The sequence below is a fragment of the Amblyomma maculatum genome, chromosome 5 (assembly GCF_055883805.1).
Source record: "Amblyomma maculatum isolate TAMU_Amacu chromosome 5, ASM5588380v1, whole genome shotgun sequence".
Lineage (NCBI taxonomy): Eukaryota > Metazoa > Arthropoda > Arachnida > Ixodida > Ixodidae > Amblyomma > Amblyomma maculatum.
The window spans coordinates 72,683,681-72,708,925 of NC_139348.1; the positions used below are offsets into that span (position 1 = coordinate 72,683,681).

Genomic DNA, 25,245 nt, shown 5'->3' on the forward strand with positions numbered 1-25,245 from the left:
ATTTTTAGTGGCTTTTAAAAAACATATTGCTTTCGAAGTGATGCAGCATGCTTTGTCACAAATTTCTTCAAAGGACTAAATTTTAAAAAGCGGCCGCCTCTGCGATCATATGGGCTGTGCTCTGAAACAACGCATTGTACTTTCACAATCTGCTCGAGGATGTTTATGGTTGCTGTGCACCAAAGACTGCATCACAAGTGCCCTGTGAAATCAAAAGTACTTTAAAAACATTTGCTTCCACATATACCTGTGGGCGCTAAACCTACTTTTCAACCCCCATCCGCTGTGGTGTCTGCGAGCACCCCCCCCCCCCTTTGTTTGTATACATGGTGTTAGTCTGTAGTAACAAACTGGATCTGTGTTTCTCATTCTTCAGTCATTACACGTGCACTTGAAGTGTCCTGTTTGCACTTTCCAGCTGCATGCATAATTATCTTCAGTGTGTCAGTATGTCATTTCTCTGCTCTGTCATAGCTAGTGATGCTTAGCTGACAACACACATGTGCAGTGCCTCAGCAGAGGAGAGCAGCACACTTCAGGACCATGTATTCAGTATGTGACAACTTGAAAGAGAAGCAAAAAGTGAGAGAAGGCTTTGAGGATGGGATGCCAGCCACTGGCTTCGATTTAATGACAGGCAGTTTGTGTCTACAGTCAGAAATCACAGTATGCAGCACAGTGTCCCAAAAGTTTCTGCTGCAGATTTTTTAAAAGCTGCCTTTCTACAGATAAATGTACTGCAGCACATGCCTCGACTATGTCAAGTTGTTTGCCAACACCAGCGATTTCAATGCATTGATCTACAAATCACCTTGATCTCTGCTACAGCAGCAGCCACTCTGACTTAGCAATCTCCTCTGCCCACCTGACTCTTCCTCTGGGCATTGCCGCAAGTCCCCTCTTTTGAGGAGTACCAAAAGAACATTTTACCAGCCAGTCGTTTCACAAAACCAGGGCATACTATTAAACAGCTTGCCGAATAATACTAAACTCAGTTGCTGGGCTATCAAAGGTAACGCACAGTGACAAACAAGGATGAACACAAAGAAACAGGAAGGATAGCATGGACATTGACTTTGATTGTGCTTGCTCTGTTCGCTGTCTAGCCATGCGTCCATCCTTCTTTAGCACTGTACAACTTTAACATTATTAAATACGCCTACAGAATTTGAAAACTCTACTGAAAGCTCTTTGGTGCATTGAGGCATTACGTGGTTCCATGTGCATCTAAGCTACAATTTCGGAGTGTGCCTGCAGCTTTCCTAACAGTCCATACAAACGTCTTACATTTTATGAGACCAAAAATGAATGTCTATTAACGGAGATGCGGTGAATAAGTACCCAATTCGATCAGAATTTCCTATTTTTCAGTCGTTTCTCTAATCCTTCAGACTTTGACTCGTTACGAAATATTTTAGCTACGTATGCAGTACGAATTTACAAAGTGACCATTCACTGATGGATAGTCATAAAAAATTGTGGGCAAATTGCACTTATGATAGAGCTGGCACACTCCGGATTCTGCAGACTTCCAACAGCAGGGCGTCAACACCTTGGTATCATCATGAAGAGAGACCCTTTCACAGGCTCTTTAACTATAAAGTTTTGTAGCTGTATGGCTGCGCTTGGGTGGATGTTCGTAATTACTCCCTTATTACAAACCTACTCCACCTTGGGGGAATCTCCTAAAAACATTCATTCCACAGGTTGTAGTGCTGCATTTCTCTCAGTAAAAGAATACGAGAATGTAAAATGACGGCATAAACTTTTAAGGTTGACTTTCTTAGCTTTCACTTTTTCTATGATTCACTAATCCCTTTGACTAATCCCTTCGGCATTTTGTAAAAAAAAATCACTGCAGAATACTTACTTAAAGTGCATGAATCCAGTGACACTGAGAAGTGGTAATAAAGTTCTAGAATTTTTTTTATGTACATGAGGAATAGTTTTTAAAAGTTAATTTTGTAAGAAATGTTTTTGTGTAATAAATGCAGGCTGTAATTTAACTTTTGCTTCTACAAGCTCTATGGAGCACCGGAGCATTTGCAAAAAGAATTAACAGTTTTAATGCACAGAACGCAGCTACAGAATGTAGCTTTGTGAACATGATGACACTGAAAGCTTGTGCATTTTCTTCCGAGGTTAACACACCGGAGTCACTTTACAAGAATGTAAACTCTAATTACTCAGGAACTATGTCAGCTATGTTTAAAGAAAAGAATACAGTTCTGAAATAATTATAAAAAGTTGCGCATTTGCACCAAATTTCACTGCATTTCATGCATAAATAAATTATTTTTACTAGCCACATTCCCCCTTTAGGCCTAGACAAGGGAAACAAGTTTTTTCAGTTCACCAAGATTTGCTCACAAAAAGCACCGTGAAAGAACTGGGTTTCACACTGCATGCTACCATCCATCAACAGACAGGTACCAATGCTTACTGTGGGTGAACTAGTGGACTGTTTCACCTGAGGTCTCGTACGCAAAATGGCACCTGGTGGTAAGTTCTGCACATCAGCACATTCGACTCCAATGCATTCCTCATGATGAGGCCGGGGTGGTATGTGGAGTATAGAATTATGCGCGTTCTAGGGACCTAACTGTGCAGTGGAATATCTACCATTTCAGTCCTCCCTTCGCCCTCCTCCGGCTTCAACTAGTGCCCAAACCTGTGATGCCAGCTGTACAATAAGCAGTTACTTAACTGGCAGCTGATTTCATTTGGGTCAATTGCATCTGAATAAGTTCAGTCCTAAGTGTAGGTTAAGTGACCACCAGGTTTTTGCCAAGTCTGCATGACTGATGCTTTTAAATGATCCTCTAGTTTGCTTACCCAGCAGAAGCATTGTCATCTGTCTATAATAACAATGCCACTGCAGGCATGCATCGTGAGATCAACATTTGCTTAGCCCTACCACAATTCTCAGAATAATGCAGCGATCCTTCCTGCGTTCCCTAACCACTCTACCAACACTCCAAAAGCTGCGCCCAATTGGGTGCACATAACAAGCAGTCTAGTGGCGCCATCTCTTGTCACCGGATGGTGGGGACCGGTAGCTGCAAGCCCTCCTTGGCCTCAAAGAAGGTGTACGACAGGGTGATGTCATTGCAGTTCTCCAGCAGTGGGTCGGCTGCATACTCGGGATCAATGTAAAAGAACACGGGCATGTCCACCTGCCGGCCATGGGAAAAACGAGAGGGGAGCAATTGAACGAAACATAAGCAACGTAAGGTTCTTCTTTCAGCTCCGTTTAATCTTCTTCTAGCATGCAGCTACTATGGGCTACCAACCATATCAGGCAACCTAAAGGTAACACAGTATAATATTTTGTTAGTTCAACCCCCATTAATTTGGAAATTCAAACAAAGGGGCACGCGGTCCCGTCCTGGCTGGTGCCCTGTAAGTCTATGGCGGCGGAGACACGTTAGTTTAAATAATCGATGAACTTTCTCTGGCCAATTCAAATGGGAGATCACATTTGATCGCGTAGGTGTAAGACACCTACGCTTACAACGATCACTGAAATGGACCTCCTTGAACCTCAGTTTCATGGGAAAGTGGTGCCAGCAAACGAAATGCTTGCTATGGCAGACATGGCAATGGTAAGAAGTTTCCCATTACCTATACATAGCTCGATAGCATAGTTTCGGTTTCACTTTAACTTTATGCTGCCCTGCGACTGCGACTGGGTGCATGTATATGTGTCGGCTAGCTGAGGCATTTTGGATGCTGCTTGGCACGTCACTGCTTTTATTTTGGAATGGCGTCAAGCTGTTTTCATGCCTACGCATCCATCCCTTGCGTGCACCAATGCGCTGCTTCCAGTACACCGAAATCACTGAAGCTGCAGTTTCACTAACTGTACACTTCACCGTGATGCTTTACTGCATGGAAAATGCGGCGAACCATCCTCAAAACGTGAGGGGGCTGTTTTGTGGAGGAACAAATGCTACTGCGTTGCACTGCGAAAAGGGTAGCAGAGACCTTAAAGGGACACTAAAGACACTCAAACATGCTGTAAAAATCTAATAACTGCATTTGATGACACTGTCGCCGCATATCCGGCACCAAAAAATCGAATAATTGCTGAGTTATTGCGACAAGAAGTTGAAGTTTTTTTTTTTGTTCCCGCCAGTCGAATTCAAACTGTTTTCTCCTACTACGTAGTAGGGTAAGTAGGGTAGCATGACGCACACAATGACGCAAGAGGAGACCCCGGGATTGCTGGCGCACGGGGAGCGGAGAATACTTCGCAGGTGTGTGCTGAGTTATGACCTTAATTCGATACGCACTTAGGGTAGGCGCATTTGCTGCTCCGAGGTCTTATTTCAGGCGCTGCTGGTCGGAGCACGCATGAAGTGCCTGAGCCCGAACATAACCGAAACTGAAGTGGACACCTGTGGCGCCTCCAAGTATATTTTTATATTTGCCTTGCAACATTTACGTTGTCTTTTCGCCGTCGTTTAAGTGCAATAAAAGCATTTTATCATATCTGAGACAAAACCTACTACCACATTCAAACGGGCAACGTAATTCGCATTTGTCAGCTTCCAGGATCCCTTGAGCATCACGGGATTTTTAGCTGCGAGCCTCAGTCGTTTCGGCTGTGGCGGCGATATCTGTATTTCTGTTCTTCCTCTTTACTACCTTATAACAGCTTTGTCTTCAATAAGAGTGGTTTTTTTGTAGCCAGGAACTGGCATTCTATCGATGCAAGCCCACTTCATTTTTCTCTTTAGTGTCCCTTAATTGACTGTGGAGCAGTTCTTCAACATTCTCGAAAGTGTGTGCAAAGTAAAGAACTTGAACGAACAGGAAAAAACTGTTTTTGTCTCTTGGGATCCATCTCAAATGCAGACAGACTTCATACAGTTGTTCATTAGATAAAATTCAGAATGCAAACAGTTTTTAGCTGTTTTTTTAGGCCCTTCCAATAATTTCAACATTTAGTTATTTCGAATCTGGTCACCTGAAGGTTGAATTAACAAGTTTACGTCTACAATAATCAGCAATATGAAATTAAGCCTTATTATATAGAACAGTAAGGCCAAGCAAATTGTTTGTATGTTGGGGATTCTACTCTACAAAAGCAGTTGTCCTGGAACCTTACTTTGGCTGCAAAGACTGCTCTATTACTTCACAAAAAGCTGATTGGTCTGTCAACAAGCAGTGTGATCAACAACAGCCTACTGTTTGTACTGAGAATGCTGGTCAAGTGGGAGAACAAAGATGATGTTTATTATGTCTCTACTTAACGGAGAAATGGAGGACCATGGATGGTTCTGCTTTTCTGCACAAAGAACAATCTAGTTAGCCTAGGCTCAAAGCGTAAACCTGCCGCTGTTGGGCCTTTATATTTCACGTTAGCACATTCAGCAGAAACGACAAATTCTAATCGCATCTCGGTTCTATCCTTTATTTCCACTTCGAGATTCATGTCAGTGAATCTCTGCTGCCAAGTAAACAGAACCGAGGTACCAACAGGCCTCGTAAAGGCTTTTTGGCTTCAACTCCTAATATTCTGCTGAACACCCTGGAAACTCTGATGTTGAACTGAAAGCTATCAAAACATGCTACAATGAATGACTCAGAGAATATCCATTTCTTGCAACTTGTCAAGCCAGTCAATGACAAAGGCAAGACTAACAAAGAGCAAAAAGGATGTTTTTTTTAGCAGTGTTGATTCAAGACTAGTAAAGACATGCAGTGCTACAGCTTAGCTTTTATGGGCATTCATGAAGTCACGCTTCCTAAGATCAGCACCATGTAGAGATGGCCTTACTAGGATGTTTCCCTCTCTTCCAACCTACAATAATTTCCCTCAGGGTGCTCTTGATACTTGAGCTAATATACATCAATAAAACTTAGAGTAGATGCTACTTTACCCATATTACACTGCTGTAGTTCCAGTACCAGTCGTTTGTGCTGGATGGGAGAGCAATTCGTTCCACTGTCCTGTCTTGCTATTTTCACTGCACTTTCTTAAAAAGCTGTACACAGCCAACTCTGGTGAGAAAACTCCTGTACTCTGGCCAGAGAGAGCCCGCTATTTCTGTCGAGTAGTAATTGAATTACCAATTACGTTCCACGCAATGCTGTCCAGCTGCGAAATAAACCCAGTCTTCCTGCAATAACTGGATTGATTGCTTCCTGTTCACGAGGCACTTAAGATGCCATATTTTTTCGAAACTAAGCTGTGTGCTTTTTTTAAGAATACAGAAGATGAAACTCTTAGGTTGGCTTAGATGCAAGGATTAAAAAAATCTGACTCATAAAATATGATACAGTGAAATCTCGTTGATACGATTCGGCTAAATACGCTTTTCGGCATAATACGTTTTTTTTTTCGTTCCCGGCCGATGCCCTATAGAGGTAATGCATTTTTGTACGGCTAATACGATCGTATTTCCACGTCGGTTTGGATAATACGATCGTGGAAACGTCTTCCGTAAATCTCGCGAAGTTTCGATTTTCGCGCCAGGAGGCAGCAAAAGTGTCCTAGCGGGATCTGACCGTAGCTGCAGTGGTCGTAACTCCCCTAGCGCTCGTGGCCGATTTTCGATGTTGGACATGACCTTTGCTAGATACGTGTAGGAATCACACCTCTCCAACTATGATGATGACATCAGAGCCAGTCCTTTGCAGAGGGTGGGCAGAGCTACTGAAATTATCGCATCGAGCAAAACTACAGGCACAGCGGACTGAACACGCGACGACACGCGCTTCGTATGCTCGAGGCTTGGCCTGGCTCGGCTCGGCTCGAGTCCGGCCGCGCCTCAGCACAGCGTCTGCAGCAGTGTGGCGGCCTCTGGGAGCCATTTTCCCAAGCTCGCACAACAAAAGCGCCGAAGCGCACCGAAGGTTTTTAGCGCCATCTATCCTAAGACATAGTAATCAAGGTAAAATCACGTGACCAAGAAGCAGTGATTGGCGCATGCATTGACGATGCTGTAGGCTTTGTTGGCTTTGTGTTTGCCATTTCTCGTTGCCATTTTGGTTTTCCGAGCGTTCAGCTTGCACTTCGCACTTATCGTTTTTGTTTTGGTGCCGCGTTTCACCCGTGCGCTTCACCATGTCTAGGAAGCGTAAAGCGTTATCGCTGAAAGAAAAACTTGATATTCTCGTAAAAGTCGACGACAATCCGCAGAAGAAACGTGTCGACCTGGCACGCGAACTTTGTTTGCCTGTCTCCACGCTGAACGCGATCGTCGGCAAGCGAGAAGAAATTCGGAAAAACATTCAAGTCTTCGGCGCCGGCGTGAAGCAAACAAGGGGCGCCCAGCATGGCAAGATGGAAGAGGTTCTACTGGCGTGGTTCAGGGAAGTAAGGGCGGCGGGCGTGAACGTGGACGGGACAGTTGTTCGCGAGAAAGCTGATGAGATTGCACTCTCGTTGGGCATTGAAGATTTTAAAGCTTTGGGCGGGTGGCTCCATCGTTTTAAAACACGACATGGCCTGTCGTATAAAACCGTTTCCGGCGAAGGGAAGTCTGCCGACCAAGATCAGGTCTCCAACTGGCTTTCGACTCTGCCGGCGGTGATTGCTCAATACCAGCCAAGGGACGTGTTCAACGCAGATGAAGCTGGGTTGTTCATCAACCTCCAGCCCGAGAAAAGTCTCAGTATGAAAGGTGAGACGTGTCAAGGTGGAAAAAAAAGCAAAGAAAGAGTCACCGTATTGTTGTGCTGCAATGCTGATGGAACCGAGAAGCTCAAGCCTACCGTCATTGGCAAGTTCTGGAAGCCACGCTGCTTCTCGCGTAACCCACGCCTTCCTGTCGTTTACAAAGCGAATAGGAAGGCATGGATGACCGGAGCCCTTTTCACAAGAGTTCCTCACCCATCTGGATGCCCGGATGCGTGCCGAGAACCGTAGAATTCTTATATTTCTCGACAATTGTGCCGCGCACCCTGTCGATACTTCGTGGCTGCAAAACGTCAGAGTAATTTTCCTGCCGCCCAACTGCACCAGCCACTTGCAGCAGGAATCATTAAAAACGTGAAATTTCACTTTAGGAGCTTGTTGGTCAGACGCTTTTTGGCCAAGATTGACCGGAAAGATGCCAGCTTGAAGGTGGATCTTCTTGATGATATTCATTTTCTAGCGATGTCATGGGATCGCGTCAAACCCGACACCATCGCCAACTGCTTCAAGAAGTGTGGCTTTCTTTGTGCATCTGGCGATACGGAGGAACATGGAGCTGACAGCGCAGAGATTGACATCCCAGACTGGGGTGACCTCGATGTCGGCGTGTCTCCGGAAGAGTTTATATCGGCGGACGACCAACTGGCGACATGCGAATTGCGCACCGTCCAAGACATCATTGCAGATGTTACCGCTGAAGAGGAAAGCGACGACGATGACGACCAAGACGCCGGAGATTGCAGCGGCGATCGTCGGCCATTAAATACTGACGGTGCACTCCAAGCTTTGGACGGGCTTCGTGGCTTTGTCGCGTCTGCGGAGCTGAGTGAGGAAACTGCTACTCGTTTCTACGAGTTCCAAAAAAGCTTTCTTCAGGACCTCGAAAAGCAAAACGTGCAACGCAAAGTGACGGATTATTTTAACGTGCTTTAATAAAAGCAAGTTCTGTGCCAAGTATGTATTATTCGCGATCTTTCTGAGTCCGTTTTGGATAATACGATTTTCGGATAATACGCTTTTATTGTCGGAGCCCGTGGGAATCGTATTAACGAGATTCTACTGCAATCCATTAAACCTGAAAAAAAAAAAAAAAAATTGCGAGACAGTTTGACTATATTATTACAACTGACACTGTCTCATGCGAAAATGCCCGTATCTTAACTGTCCATCCACAACCCCCTCCAAGTTGGGCAGAACCACTGCCCGCAGTATTAGGAAATAAATATTGTCACGCTAATGATGACGAAGGATGGTGATGGTGGGACAGAAGAGGAAGAAGAAGCGTTGGTGCCTGGGGCTAGTAGGCTTCACCTTATCCCACTGCCATATCACTGTAAATAAACACCCCTTTGCTATTTCATCGTAACAACTTGGTGGAAGGTGCTCCGTTCGATCCCCAAGTACGGCGCAGCAAGAACAACTCGAGTTTCGACGTAGTCGCCGCCTTGCTGGACTGCCACCGCTCCCAAACATCATGGACCACACCGATTCTAACCGTGCCAGCCGCGACGCTTCAAGCCAGGCTGGTGACAGGCCTGCCCCCTCCAGCTCTATTCCCTGCCAGCCTTACCGGGAACCACGACCGTTTGCAGGAGAGGAAGGTGAGGACGTTGAGAAGTGGCTACTTCATTATGAACGAGTTAGTCGGTACAACCGGTGGGACCCTATCACCATGCTCAGAAATTTCGTCTTTTTTCTAACTCACACGGCGATGACATAGTTCGAGAATAACGAGGACAATTTGACAACTTGGGAACGGTTTGCCACCGAGATCAAACAGCGTTTTGGTGACTCTGTACCGAGCAAAAAGCGGGCTGAGCAGACCCTTGCCCAAAGAGCTCAATTGCCGGATGAAACTTGTACCACTTATACAGAAGAGATCCTCAGATTGTGCAGATGTGTCAATTCCAACATGCCCGAAGAAGACAGAGTCGGCCACATTTTGAAGGGTATCGCGGCTGACGTGTACAACTTTTTAATCGCCAAAGACAGCCTTGCAACCGTCTCCGATGTCATTAAACACATCCGTGCTTTTCAAGCTCTGAAAACGCGTCGTATTGTGCCAAAATTTGGGCGGCTGGCCAACGTGCCTACCGTGGCCAGCCTTGATGACCACGGCCAACTAGATCTTCCGTCGACGATCCGGCAAATCGTGCGGCAAGAACTCCTGCGGCTCAACCCACTTCCCCTGCACGAATCTGCTGAGGTCTCTGTCCAGAGGGTATCTAGACGGCCGGCTTCACCAACACAAGCGATTACCGTTCAGCCTTTCCCACAAGCTCCTGAAGTTGCAGCTTCCATTGACTATCCTCCTATGCATTTCGCCAACCGGAATGCGTCGGTGCCTGACGCCCCAAGGTATGACGTCGCCTCAAGTGCACATAGATCTTCCATTCGATCTACCAGGATTCCTGAGCAGTATGAGCATTCAGCCAGACCTACGACGCACCCAGCTGTTCCCTGCTCTTATTCGCAACAGCATTTTCTACCTTCCCCGCCGATATGCTACCGCTGCGGCGTCGAGGGTCACATCGCCAGATACTGCCGCAGTAGGTTCCCACCTCGCTATAACCGTCCGGCGCTTCCAACAGCACCCAACAATTGGCAATACAATCCCGTTTTTCAACAATCAAATACTCAGCGTGGGTATTACCGCAACATCCATAACCAGAATATCCGCGACCACTCCCCTGCATCTGATAGAAGTGTTACTCCACCACCCGCCTTCCGTGCGCGTCGTTCTCCATCACCACGACGGCGCTCCATGTCGCCTCAGCATCCTCAGCAGGAAAACTAACCAGCGCGACCAATGGGGGTGAGGCCGCTGGAAATGTGCTGTGTGCCAACATCCCTCCAACTATAATGCTCAAAAACAAAATTCGTGTGTTTATTGATGGTGTGTATACATTAGCTTTGGTGGATACGGGTGCGACTGTGTCTGTGATGAGTAATCAATTTAGGCGCTTGTTGGGACGCAAAGTGATGTTTGAATATGACCGTGCTTCAACGTTTTGTGGTGTGAGTGGAGAGGCGTTGTGGGCCACTGGGTGTGTGTAGTGCGCAAGTGTCTGTGGGTGGTGCAATTTTTCAAGCCGAATTCGTAGTCTTACCCCACTCTACGCATGACATCATTTTAGGAATGGACTTCTTGAAGTTTTGTGGCGCTACCGTAGACTGCCGAAGTCAAGAGGTTCATTTTGACGGCTCGCATCTGCAGACTCTTTTTGAAAGTGGCCGTGATGAAGAAACAGTTTTTAGTATTACCGAAGACACAGTAGTTCCACCCTTGTCTGCCATGTTCGTCCCCGTGTCCGTTCCACTTCTTGAGAAGGTTTCATTCCAGGCCATGGTGCACCCAGTTCACTCAGCATGCCTGAAGAAAAATGTAATTATCCCTCACTGTATGATATCCGTGAATCATGGTAGTGCCTCGTTATGGACCATCAATCCATTGTCCGAGCCCGCAGTTTTACCAACGGGATTGAAGCTTGCCTCCTGTGGACCCGATGCGCCCCACGTCGTTGCTTTGGTCACAGATGCTACGAGTGCCACCGTACCTCTGCCTGCTGATGAAACTTCGATCTTCCGCATGATCAGCGCCGATCTCACCTCACCTCAACGCCGTACTCTTGTGGATATTCTTCTACCTTTTTCGCCTATGTTTGACTTTTCTGAAACAGATGGACCAACCTCTCGCCCTGCACATCGGACCCATCATAGCATCGACACTGGTTCGGCTCGTCCCATTCGTCAAAAGCCATATCGCGTGTCCCCATCTGAGCGCAAAGTCATTCATGAGCAAGTGGAGGACATGCTACAGAAGAAGGTGATACAGGAGTCATCTTGCCCCTGGGCTGCCCCTGTTATTCTTGTACGCAAGAAAGACGGTTCGTGGCGATTCTGCGTCGATTATCGGCGTCTAAATTCTGTTACGAAAAAGGACGTCTATCCTCTTCCTCGCATAGACGATGCCCTCGACTGCCTCTCTGGTGCGTCCTATTTTTCTTGTCTTGATCTCAGATCTGGCTACTGGCAAATTCCAATGGACCCTGCGGATAAGAAAAAAACAGCCTTCGTAACCCCAGATGGCCTTTATGAGTTTAATGTTATGCCATTCGGGCTGTGTAATGCGCCAGCTACATTTGAACGCTTTATGGACACAGTTTTGCGCGGCTTAAAATGGGACATTTGTCTTTGCTATCTGGACGATGTCGTCATATTTGGGAAATCCTTCCAAGAACACAATGACCGTCTAGTACGTGTCTTGAATTGTCTGCACAACGCCGCCCTAATTCTGAACTCCAAAAAGTGCCGCTTTGGAGAGCGCCAAGCGCTGGTGCTAGGACACTTTGTCAGTGGTGATGGTGTAATGCCGGATCCGCAGAAAACTGCCGCTGTTGAGTCTTTTAAACCCCCGCAGACAGTGAAAGAGCTGCGCAGTTTTCTAGGGTTGTGCTCGTATTTTAGACGCTTTATACATCGCTTTGCTGACGTTGCTTACCCACTGACGTGCCTTCTCCACAAAAACTCTACTTTTAACTGGACACCAGACTGCGACGCGTCATTCCGTCAACTGAAGTTTCTTTTAATATCGAAACCCATCCTACGTCACTTCGATCCTACTGCAATGACAGAAGTACACACGGACGCTAGTGGAATTGGTCTTGGTGCAGTCCTTGTCCAACGGCACGATGAACGAGAGCATGTTATCGCGTACGCAAGTCGTACCCTGAGCAAGCCGGAGCGAAACTACACAGTCACCGAACAGGAATGCCTAGCTGTAGTTTTCGCTGTGCAGCGTTTCCGTTCATATTTGTACGGACGTTCGTTTACTATCGTAACTGACCATCATTCCCTCTGTTGGTTGCGGAACCTTCGAGACCCATGTGGTCGCCTCGCACGCTGGGCCCTCCGGTTACAGGAATATGACTTTGCCGTGGTTTACAAAAGCGGGAGGCGTCATGCAGACGCAGATTGTCTTTCTAGGATGCCAATGGCCACGACTGGACCTGAAAGCGACGATTTCGACAATTATATATCGACCCTCGAGCCAGCGTTCCCCGACACGAATGTTTTCAAAACGGAACAGCAAAATGATACCAGTCTGCAGCCTCTCTTTGCCCAAGCCAACGTACCTACAAGCCGTTTTTGTGTGCATGATGGCCTCCTATGGAAAAAGAGTTATTCGCCTGTCCGCCAGCGATACCTACTCGTAGTTCCCAAGACGTGCACGGACGTATTGCGTGTTATGCATGATGATCCAACTTCTGGGCATTTGGGATCGGTTCGAACACTCCACCGTGCTCAAGAAAGATTTTACTGGCCGAGAATGCGCTCGACGGTTGAACAATACGTTGCCAGTTGCAAGCAATGTCAACGCCACAAACGTCCAACTGCAACTCCGTCTGGCTTGCTGCACCCTGTGAAGACCCCGACAGCACCGTTTGATCAAGTAGGAATTGACCTCGTAGGTTCGTTTCCGAAGTCCGTGGATGGAAATTGCTGGATTGTAATCTGCGTGGACTATCTCACACATTACTGTGAAACCGCCGCTCTTCCATCTGCTACGGCGCATCAGGTGTCGCTTTTCTTGCTGCACTCAGTCATCTTACGACACGGGCCGCCATGAATTGTCATCACTGACCGGGGCCGACAATTCACTGCTGATGTTGTTGAAGAGCTCATGCGTTTATGCGCCGTAACTTTCCGACACTCGACGCCATACCATCCCCAGACAAATGGCTTGACTGAGCACGTCAACGGAACGCTTATCAACATGCTAGCCATGTATGTGGACGCAGGGCATAAGAACTGGGACACCATACTGCCCTTCATCACGTATGCGTTTAATACCGCCGCGCATGAGACTACTGGGTACAGTCCATTTTTTCTGCTCTATGCCAGACCGCCACGCTACTCTCTGGATACTATCCTGCCCTTCACAAGCCGTGAAGACCCCTGCCTGGCTGAGACCCTCTGTCTCGCCGAAGAAGCACGGAGAATCGCCCGATTACGGTCTGGTGCTTCACAAGAACGTTCTAAAGTGCGATATGATGCCAGTCACCGGAGGGTCACATACTCTGTAGGGGATTTAGTCTGGCTATGGCGTCCAATTCGGCGCCGTGGCCTACATCAAAAACTCTTGGCCCATTATGACGGCCCATATGTGGTTATCAAACGCCTTAGTGATTTAACTTATGGAATAAAACCGAACTGTGTCATGTTGCCCGCTTGAAGCCGTGTCAGCCTCGCACGACTCACGAACATGCCCAGAGGGCTTCGTCTGAGTAGGGGGGAAATGTCACGCTAATGACGACGATGAAGGATGGTGATGGTGGGACAGAAGAGGAAGAAGAAGCGTTGGTGCCTGAGGCTAGTAGGCTTCACCTTATCCCACTGCCATATCACTGTAAATAAACACCCCTTTGCTATTTCATCGTAACAATATATAAATAAAAATAAAGACTTTCTGACCGAATTTTAGTGGCAGTCCACCTAAATTTTGATGTGGGCAAAGGTAGTTTTAAATGGCCAACTCAATTTTACAATTTCAATTTTTGAAATGCGCAAAGCCATAGCCTGAGCCGCTTTGGGATGTTAAACCCCATAAACCAAACAATATTTGGGGGCAGGCCAAGGCCATTAGTGAAACCATCTTTTTTCCCTCTAAAGCACCTCAAAAGGGCAATGCAATAGCGGTGTGTTTGGATCCATTGTACATGGATGGAAGTTGATGAAGACGACGGCACGCAACGCACAGTGTGAGAGAGTGACAGTAAAACATGCAGTGTGATCGGCTCCAGCAATGATCCCAAATCTACATCGACAATAAAATTTTTATTTTTTATTTTTCATTTGACAGCTCCTATGCTAGCCTTACAAGGTCAATTCAAAGTCAGGCCTCGCACCTGACTCGGGTGTGAAAGCTAAAATGGGACGCAGGTGGCGCCACCTGGAAACTTCAGACAAAAGCATAGCCATTACTACCACTAGTAGTAGCCAACAAAAGTACCCGAGAGTATGGCTGTGACTTCATGCAGGGGGAACTCTATGGGCCATGGAACTTCGCCCTACCAAGTGACCTGGCATCCTGCATGTTGTTAATATGAACGACCCCTGCAAGTCCGCAAGAAGCAGACACGGGCCCTTTCACAAATAAATGTTTTCATTTTGCAGGTGCTTTTAAGTTTCCAATTTTTTCGTTCTACCACTGGCCTTCAAGTTTTCAGCGTCAGCTTAGAATCGAGGTCGGTCTAGATTCGAGTAACTACATTAAGTTTTAAGCTTCGAATGATGTGCACTGTCAGGACCCTGTGGACTCCAACAGTGGTTGACTACCGACACAGCTCCAGGTGGATTGCATTAGTGCGCACATGGAACGAGTCTCTATTCCAGGCTGGGCACACTGGCACACCGCAAGCAGGGTTGCTCAGAATGCACCGTGCACCCTCTCTCGCCGCCTCACAAATTTCACAAGTGGTGGAATGGCAGACAATTGGGACGTATGAGTCACTAGTCCCAAAATGTTGCACTCTGTTGAAACAGACATAATGTACGGGGATAAATTCTTCTTGACATAGAGGTTCTCTAATAAAATACAGTCGAACCTCGATATATCGAACAGAGCGGTGATTGCAAAATAGTTCGATATAGCCGGAATTCGATATACAAAATCACGTAGAAAACGCGTCAAAAACTAGTACAAATCAATCAATGAACCAATCGTGGCACAGTGACGCAATAAATACTCACTTGAAGTTTCAAACAAAGTATTTATTCCTTTGGCTTAAAGTACTGTAGCAGCGTAGCTTGCTTCAAATTGGCAACCGCGTGCTTAACCACGGCGTCCTCAACGTAGTCTAAACGGTCCACAAGCGATAGTCCAGCGCCTTCTATTGCGCCGCAGTAGCGGCGTATAAGGTCCAAAGCAGCTACAGCCTCAGTTGCAGTCTGGAGCGGGGCAGCGCTTACGGGATCAACCTCGGCAGCGTCTTCGTTTGGCCGCTCAGCAGTAACTTCCGCCGCAATCTCTACATCTGTCAACTCCGCCACTGTTCCGGTGCTGTCATCACCGCCAACGAAGTCATCAATGCACATGCTGTGTGGCTCAGCACCGACAAAGCGCTCCAATTGGCTCCAGGTTTCTCCGAGCTGGCATTCTTCCTCTGTGCCGTCGTCCAACGCTGATTCTTCAGTTGCTTGCTCGGAAGCTTCTTCAATGCGGCTTACAAAACCCGCATGCCGAAAGCAGTGAACTACTGTCGACTGCTTGACGCTGTCCAACGAGGCTTTCAGCATTTGAATGGCACCCAAAAGGTCTATCTTTAGCTCTTGGCCCATCCGCAGCTTGAGAAGCAAAATGTCAATCAGCCGACGTTTATAAATAGATCTGAAAGCGCGAATAATGCCCTGGTCCAATGGTTGCAGCTTCGACGTCGTGTTCGGCGGCAAAAACTTTAATTTCAATGTTGCTCAGCTGGACATCAGTGTGGTGTGCTGTGCAATTGTCAACGATGAGGCAAACCGTCCGGCCTTGACGCGCCAGCTCCGAGTCCCATGCCTTCAACCATTTTTGGAATATCTCCCGAGTCATCCACGATTTCTTGTTCCATGCGTATGTCACCGGAACACTGGGGCAGTTGCGCATGCATCTCGGGGTTTGGAACTTGCCTATGACAAGTGGCCGCAGCTTCGTGCTGCCGTCCATATTCGCAGCCAACAGAGCTGTAATACGAGCCTTGCCTTGCTGGCCGCCGTGGCACTTGTCTCCGCACGTGTCGAGCGTTTGTCGCGGAAGCATTTGCCAGAACAGGCCCGTCTCGTCAGCATTGAATATCTGATTGGGCTCATACTTGACGAGAATCTTAGGCCACTCTTCTTCAAGCCACTTCTTGATCTCGCCTTCATTGGCGTCCTCACTTTCCCCCGAGACTGTCTTCCCGACAATGTTAAAGCGGGCCTTAAAACGTTGCAGCCAACCGCTGCTGGCATTGAAGTTCTCGGCACCGAGAATGAACGCAAAGTTCTTGGCCTTCTGTTGTATCATCGGTCCCGATACAGGAATATTCCGGGCCCTTGCGTCGATGAACCATTTGTGCAGCGCCTTCTCAACGTCTTCAAAGGCAGCTTTGCGCACCCGCCGCGCGCCTGAGTGCTGGTTTTGTTCCGCCTTGGTCTTAATGTCACTCTTGTTTTTCAGCAGAGTGCTCAAAGTGCTCCTCGGTATGCTGAAAGCTTCGGCGACGCTTGACTTTTTTTCACCATTTTCAACGCGGCGGATCACTTCCAATTTCGCAGCAAATGTCAGGGTCGTCCGCTTCTTCGCGTTTGCAGCCATCACAACACCGACCACGCCGTGACAGGCCTAGGCCACCTAGGCTGCCTAGGCCACACACGATAACAACGACTGGCGCAGCACAAGTGGCGGCGCCGAGACGCGGTTAGTCGTTGACAAACTAAATCAGGCTAGCCACCCTAGCCCGGCCAAGCCGCCGTGTGCATACGCCGCTATGTTCAAATGGCGCCCTCGGCGCGACCGATGTATGCAGCGATTGTGCGCAGCAGTCGGGAACGCCCATCGCGCCGCCGCTATCTTCGAGGGCGTTGAGGGAAAGCTCGCCTCCTGTCAACAAAGTGCACATGGTTTGGGGTGGCGGAGTTCGATTTATCTATTTGGCAACCGACGCCGTTCGAAATAAAAAATTAAAAATGCATGCGATTTTCCGCGTGATATAGAAAGTGTTCAAAATAATCAATAATTCGATATATCCGTGTTCGATATATCGAAGTTCGACTGTACTAAAAGAGATGCGCTAACAAAAAGTATTTTGTTCGCACGCCTTTACATCAACACGAGTGACGCCGACTAGCCCAGCGTAAAGGATTCTCAGCTGCTATGCTGGGCCAGCCTCACATCTCTGACCTCAACTGCAGCTTGCCCACAATGAGAATATATAAATGTTGGAAAAAGAGTGTTACAATGCTGGAGCTAATTACACTTCCCTGGATGGCATACTACACTAGCAGTCCCTCTCTTGGACCTGCATCGAGTGATGCCTATAATACCCCCCCCCCCCCCCCACTCATGCAATCCACAGGCACGGCAACAGGAAGCAGTGCTCACCTCTTCGTGTGGATTCAGGCGCTGCTCCTCAAAACAGAAGCACTGCAAGAGAAGGCACACACACACTCGTTAACTGTGGCATTTAAGGGGAAATAAAAGCGCTCATTTGCCAAAGAACACACATTGAGTCAGTCAGTAAAAACCTCGCAAAAAAGGAAAATGGTAAACATGTAACAGGCCTAGTACAGACACACATAGGCAAGGGATACATGTTTTGCGGCAAGAAATAATACAATCTTTAACATACACACACACACACAGGTGGCATTACACAAGCCTGCATACATTTTTATGGCCTTAAAGCACCTTCTGTGTCCTCCTGCGGAATTTGTTTGGGCATACACATTTAGCAACCTCAGCTGGTTTGCTTATGTCGTAAAGTGTGAAATTAACCAAGCCATCACACTGATTACAACACACTGTTACTAGCACTAGTTGCATTTCCTGTTTTATCATTCCCTTGTCTAACGTTTACCCAGTGTGAACTGGTGTCCAGCTTAATCCAGAGTCTTCCATTAGCACGCTTCTTTCCCTCTTCCAGCCCCGCCGGGGTGGTGCAGTGGTAAGACGCCCGACTACTGTGCCGGAGTACCCGGGTTCGAACCCGACCTTGGCGGCTGCATTTCGATGGAGGCGAAACGAAGAGGCGTCCGTGTGCTGTGCGATGTCAGCGCACGTTAAAGATCCCCAGGTGGTCGAAATTACTCCGTAGCCCTCCACTACGGCTCCTCTTTCTCTCTTTTCACTTTCACTCCCACCTTCCTCCCTTCCCTTACGGCGCGGTTGAGGTGTCCACAGAAAGCAAGTGGGAAAGCTACCACACCTTTCCCTTCCTATAAATCAATCAATCAGTTTTCCCTCTTCCCTCTCCTTTTCCACCTCTGGCCCCACAAGGAGTGGCTGACAAGCTCACCAAGTGTGAGACGGATGGTGCACTGTTCCCCTTCACAAAACTAACTCATTAAATTATGATGAGGCATTACACAAGCCTGCATACAGTATGGCCTTAAAGCACCTTCTGTGTCCTCCTGCGGAATTTGTTTGGGCATACACATTTAGCAACCTCAGCTGGTTTGCTTATGTCGTAAAGTGTGAAATTAACCAAGCCATCACACTGATTACAACACACTGTTACTAGCACTAGTTGCATTTCCTGTTTTATCATTCCCTTGTCTAACGTTTACCCAGTGTGAACTGGTGTCCAGCTTAATCCAGAGTCTTCCATTAGCACGCTTCTTTCCCTCTTCCAGCCCCGCCGGGGTGGTGCAGTGGTAAGACGCCTGACTACTGTGCCGGAGTACCCGGGTTCGAACCCGACCTTGGCGGCTGCATTTCGATGGAGGCGAAACAAGAGGCGTCCGTGTGCTGTGCGATGTCAGCGCACGTTAAAGATCCCCAGGTGGTCGAAATTACTCCGTAGCCCTCCACTACGGCTCCTCTTTCTCTCTTTTCACTTTCACTCCCACCTTCCTCCCTTCCCTTACGGCGCGGTTGAGGTGTCCACAGAAAGCAAGTGGGACAGCTACCACACCTTTCCCTTCCTATAAATCAATCAATTAGTTTTCCCTCTTCCCTCTCCTTTTCCACCTCTGGCCCCACAAGAAGTGGCTGACAAGCTCACCAAGTGTGAGACGGATGGTGCACTGTTCCCCTTCACAAAACTAACTCATTAAATTATGATGAGGCAACTGCTGTCATCACACCACAGTCACAGCACAGAAAACCCAAGTTATCCCAGCTAACCCTGTATCGAGTTACAAGATGGCAGGGCTCGTTCATTACCACAAAACTTGTTATTTGAGGTTTTCATTTGTTACAAAAACCACTTTCCAGCCCTCGCAGCACGTCACTCACGAAAAGCCGCATCCCCACTTCTGTTTATTTTCATCAATATTATGTTTTTACTTATTCTCTTTTAACTTGCAAATTTTTTGTAGCGAGTCGTTGGAATAACACATCTGGTGACGCCACCCACGACTCCAACGCAGCCCACTTGAAGTCGGCCACTTCACTCTTAGAGTACATAGGCCGATACAAGGCCCCATTTCAAGGTCACCAGCACAAAGGACGCAAAGGAGGAGCAAAACGAGTCTTCAGAAGGCTGCAGTGGAGTGGCACACCAAAAGCGCAAGTCCTAAAACAACTCTTTTAACACAACAGAGTTAAAAGCTGCTTTCTCCTGAAACTTTGGTTTCAGTGCTGCACTCATTGTGAGCGAAAAATCACACGCAGGCCTCGGGCAGGTGGTAGCTGGCACATGACACGACTGGGATTGAGTGGCAGGTGGGTTGTGTGACGTCACAAGACCACGTGACAAGGCCGAGTTGGCAGGCGCTGTGGACACGGGTAGCGCCATTGAGATGGGACCCAAAGCAGGGACCTTTAGACCCCCGAGGTGGACACACCACCGCAAGGCTATGCACGCACATTTGTACGGCTTGGTTAGGGCAGGTGCTTTATATCTATGCCAGGTGTTCTCTCCCATAATGCGGCATCGAGTGACTACGCAAATGAGTCCCTCTTAGATAATAGCGACACAGATTAACGAATCGAGGATCAAGCAAGCAGAAAAGTGCACGTGTGCGAATAAGGACCAGGAACAGGAGCCGCAGACCAGAGCCATTAATGATGTGTCATATCCTCAAAGATAGAGCTTAAGCGCCTGCAAACCTTTTTCCATCCTTTGTTTCTACAGCACAGAGGTGCATCACAATACACGCTCGTACATGTGTGCATGTGCGAGCCAAGAACAGAGTGTACCTGCCTCCTCTTGCAACAATAAAAAAACAAATAAATAAGGCCTCAGAATGTCACCTGTCAGCCATCTCTCTGCGTTCTGTAGTCACGTTCCCATCAAAGCCATCTCATTCAAGGGGTTACTGAGGGCTGCATTTCCGTGCACGATAACCAGGCCAAGAGCCACACAACAAACATCAGTGAAAAATTAATTCTTTTGATACAATACCAGATCGCGAAAAGTTTATAGGTTCAGCCAAACAATTCCATTTGCATGTCATCCTCATCGGCATTTTTTCTCCTTCCCTGGACACTAGTTAAAGGCAGGTTAGTGTGTCCAAAAATAAAAAGGAAAACAAACATATTGTCATGTCTCGATAGAACGCCAAGGATGGCCTAAGATAAGAAGGTTGTAATAGTCGACTGGAATGAGTCTTGCGCTCAAGCTTCCTCTTTCTTCTTCCAGGCTCACGCTTTTTGTTCCCAGCCATCATCTTTTGCATCCTCTTCAATGCGGCAATATTTGGGATAATGAATGACCTGGCTACCTAATAACAGCTGCAGGCATTGCTATTTAACAGCCACTACAAGATAACCATGAAGGGAGTGTGTACCACGAAAGGGATGGTGGAAACACTTTGCCTCACTTCAGGCAGCAGTTCCCAACAGACATACACACCACTCAATTCAGTGCACAAGACACAGATGCTCTCAGCAGGTTCTGCTCTATCAGTTCAAGCATGCTAGCCTAAAGGCACGCAAGGCTCACCAACCATTACCTTTGCCTTATCCACTTTGTTTTGAGAGCGATCATACAGTAATTGTTTGCAGCAGACTGTTTCACTACACAGCCTGTTGTTACCAACTGAATTTGGGCACACTTTTCTGGAGTTTGCGTGCTTTTTTTGTACAAAAGCTATGTGGAAGGGTATAGAAGTGAAAACATGCAGGCTCGCTATGGTCAACCAAGCAGCAGTAAGCAATGCGGAGATCAACTACCTGGATCTTGTTGAAGTATTTTCCCGCTTCAAAGGGCAGGATGTTGTATGTGGCGATGCCATCCACCGGTTTGTCACTGGGATTCCGGGCTGTGTAGAAGGCCAGCACAGTCTCACCGGGTGCCACCTGTTACACCGGAGTATGTTCTCCACTTAGTACTCAGCATCTGTGGGCACGGTGTCACAATTACACTCACAAAAACATGAATGGCAGTAGGAGTTCATGCCTGCCCACTACGCCATTCAGTCATTTTATCGGGCTTATTTACTTTGGAGCAAACATGGAGAAATTTTCACCTGGTCCTTTAAAAAGTTTCTAGTACAATCCCTTGCAATAAGTATGCAACATAAAATACCAATGTTCCAGTAGCCAACAACTCATTTGTACACTTATGCATGCATAAAAGATCAGCTAAATAACAAAAAAAAGCTGTAAAGTAGAATCAACAACGTAATCGTAAAAATACGCAAAAATCAACTGAAACACACTCTTTGTGCTGCCGCTCAATGCATTAAAATGCTAACTTCAAAACTATTATTGCAAGCTATTGGAGTATGGTCCAATACTTTAGAATCCACAAAAGCAGACTGGTATCAATAATCTTTAATCAGACCAAAACAAAAGCTGCGCTTATTCATTAACATTACGACAGGAATTTTTCAACCTTAAGCCCTACTCTCCTTTGTACTTGTTGCAATCATGAGCGTTTAAAATACCTCCCCTGTCATGTTCATTCAACACATTTTGCTACTTTGCTCGAATACCAGCACTTTCCTATGACCTTATCAACAGGGAGCTCTCATTCCTTGAATGTGTCGCTTATTCATATGCATACAGATTTACTATTCAAATTTAATTTCTTCCTCTGTTATTGAATGCTAGAATTCAATTCTCGGTGATGTGCACTCGATGAATGCAGTATAAACACTTCTCAGACTTTGCTGCAAATATGCTATCTTGTCGCCTGTTCATTACGCTTTACTTGGTTTGTTTCTCCCACTCATGCAACAGGTAAAAGTACATGTAAATAAATAAATAAATACTATATCAATAAATGTAGCATGCCTCAAGTTACATGGTCTTTACCACATAACTGACGTCCAAAATGTTCAATGCGTCATGCGTAAGACCAAGCTAAATGCAAAAGTCGCATGATCAAGCACAACTACTTTGTGCGACCTTACGACATTGTTTTTACAGCACACTCCTCACATTACACACTGCGCGATGTTGGGTACAGAAGAAAAACATCATTCATCAAATACTACAGTAGCGGTATAGCCATAAAATGACAGGGTCTCTTTTAAGAGGTGGATGGTGAAAGCTTACTCTCTGTCCTCTTATCAATTGCCTCTTTCTCTTTCCTTCTTTCTCTTGGCCTCTCATTTTAGTCATTAATAAGCATTTTTAGTCATTTCTAATTAACTGTAGTCATAACAAGTTGCTGTGAGACATATTGGTCAATAGTAGTCATTTTAGCTATTACTACTCATTACTAAGCATTTTTAGTCCTAATCAATTGTAGATAAAATTTGTCGTTAGACATACGGTTCATTACAACTCATTAGTAGTTGTTATACCCTCTAACAATGTTTATTATAACCTCTGTTAATCTCTAACTATCACTATCACTATCCATCATTTTTCTTTTTTTAAGTTGTCTTCATATGGCAGACATTTCCTGATGACGTGTCTGGCGGTCATGTCCAGCCGATGCACCATGAGCCTGGGTGGTTTGTGGGGTTGAACGTCCCAAAGCGACTCAGGCTATGAGAGACGCCGTAGTGGAGGACTCCGGAAATCTCGACCACCTGACACCGCACAGCACATGGGCGCTTTGCTTTTTGCCTCACTGAAAAGCGGGGACTGCAATCAGGATTTGATCGTCCATTCTTGGGTTCAGTAGTCAACTGACCTAACGACTGAACCACTGGGGCAGGTCCCAAGAGGAAGGTCACACTAAATGCCAACATACGATGTAAATGGCACAATTTTTGCAACTCATGAAAATGCACTCTGAAACCTGCACATCCTGCAACCTGCAAAAATCCATGCTGTCACACAAAGTATACACTTTCTTCAGGTTCAGAGTAACAGACACACATTCGGGAGTTCCCGCATAAGGTTAGCCTCTGTCACTAAAATTTCAAAATTGCAAAACCAGGAACTTACGAGTTACCTGAGTCTCTACTGATATGTTAACAATATGTTTCCTAAAGATGTCATTGCCTTGCTAAGTAATTCGGGATGAACTGCAAAGAATGATTGATGACCTAGACAGGAAAAGCGAAAAAGGTAAGCCTAAAAATTAATAAGCAGAAGGCTAAAGTAATGCTGAATAGCCGTGAGAAAGAACAGCAGTTTACAATAGGTAGCGAAGCACTAGAAGTGGTAGGCAAATATGTCCACTTAGGAAAGGTAGTAACTGCTGATCCAGACCATGAGAGGAAAATAACAAGAATCTCGCAGCTTACCGGTATCGCTTAAGCGGAAAGTATACAACAGTTGCATGTTACCGGTACTCACCTATGGGGCTGAAGCGTGGAGGCTAACAAAAACAGTTATATTTAAGTTCAGTACTACACAGAGAGCTATGGATCAGAAAATGGTAGGTGTAACATTAAGATGTTGGAAGCATGCAGAGTAGGCCCGAGAGATAACTCGAGGTAATGAGATTCTAGTAGAAATCAAGAAGAAGAAATGGGTATGGGCAGGGCATGTAGTGACAAGAGGATAACCAATGGCCGCTAAAGGTAACACATTGGATTCCAAGGAAAGGAAGGCTAGCAAGGGGCAGCAGAAAGTTAGGTGGGTGGATGAGGTTAACAGGTTCGCAGGAGTCAAGTGGATGCAGATAGCAGAGAACCGGATTAAAGAGTAATATGGGAGAGGCCATTGCCCTGCAGTGGGTATAGTCCAGCCTGTGATGATGATGAAAGTCCAGCACTTTCAGTCGTGCCTTTTGTGAGCCTTCCCATGCACACACAGCACAGCAGTGGTGAAAATGCGCCGCCTTAAAGACGCTGTCGTTATTGTTGTGGCTGTTTAGCTGCAAGTCTTGTACAGCTGACTACTATGACGACGTGACTTACAGTGCAGGCAGTCAGCATGTGCAGAAGTTGTGGCGAGCAGGAGAAAGTCAGTATGCAAAAATTAATTATTCTAAGACACAAACTATTCATAAGGAAAGAAACACAGTCAGCATCACAGCTGTCTTCAGTCATAGCGGGCATGCACATTTAGAAAACAAGAGCTGCCCAATGGCTGAAGGTGCAGTTACAAAAGCCCTCAGGAGTGCACACCGCTGACTGGCGTGCAAAGTGTACACACCACTACGTCCAGCTGGCGTGGCCTGAAACTCCAGCGCAGTCCGGAGCCCGTGTCTGCCGCAAAGGTGACCCTGATCTGCCGGTGGCCCACTTTGCTCATTTTCTCGATCTTCTCGCTGGACTCCGCGGCAAAGGCCTGGCCACCCCTGCCAGTCGACTGTAAGCAAGAAAGGTGCACACACTCTTCATCAAATTGCTTTTGCCGGGTATAAACAGATTCTACAGAGCTTTCTGAGCCCACTGACGACTGCTTGGAAGCAGAAGGAGCATTTACGGCCAAAAAGTTAAAAAAATTTCCGCCGTCTGACTCGAAGTCGCAACTTCTTTACTGAAAATATCGAGAACACTTAAGCTGCGCTTCTAAGAGTATGATGCAAAACCATTAAAGGGTCCCATCAGCAGTTCCCCTT

At 46.7% G+C, this 25,245-nt stretch overlaps 1 protein-coding gene across 3 annotated transcripts in view; it reads right to left on the reverse strand.

Moving 5' to 3' along the window:
- Nucleotides 1-569: 569 nt before the first annotated feature.
- Nucleotides 570-25,245, reverse strand: part of Cox11 (Cytochrome c oxidase copper chaperone COX11) — a 30,394-nt gene continuing 5,718 nt past the window's right edge. Inside the window, exons 2-5 of one of the 3 annotated variants that reach the window (XM_084603808.1) lie at nt 24,837-24,992; nt 21,507-21,632; nt 17,772-17,813; nt 570-3,176 (exon numbers count right to left, since the gene is read on the reverse strand). In XM_084603808.1, coding sequence (XP_084459934.1) covers nt 3,036-3,176; nt 17,772-17,813; nt 21,507-21,632; nt 24,837-24,992 — 465 coding nt within the window. In that variant the 3' untranslated portion in view covers nt 570-3,035. Of the gene's footprint in view, nt 3,177-8,383; nt 8,724-11,482; nt 11,698-17,771; nt 17,814-21,506; nt 21,633-24,836; nt 24,993-25,245 lie in introns of those variants that run through there. The other 2 variants (XM_084603810.1, XM_084603809.1) reach the window with 2 other exon arrangements.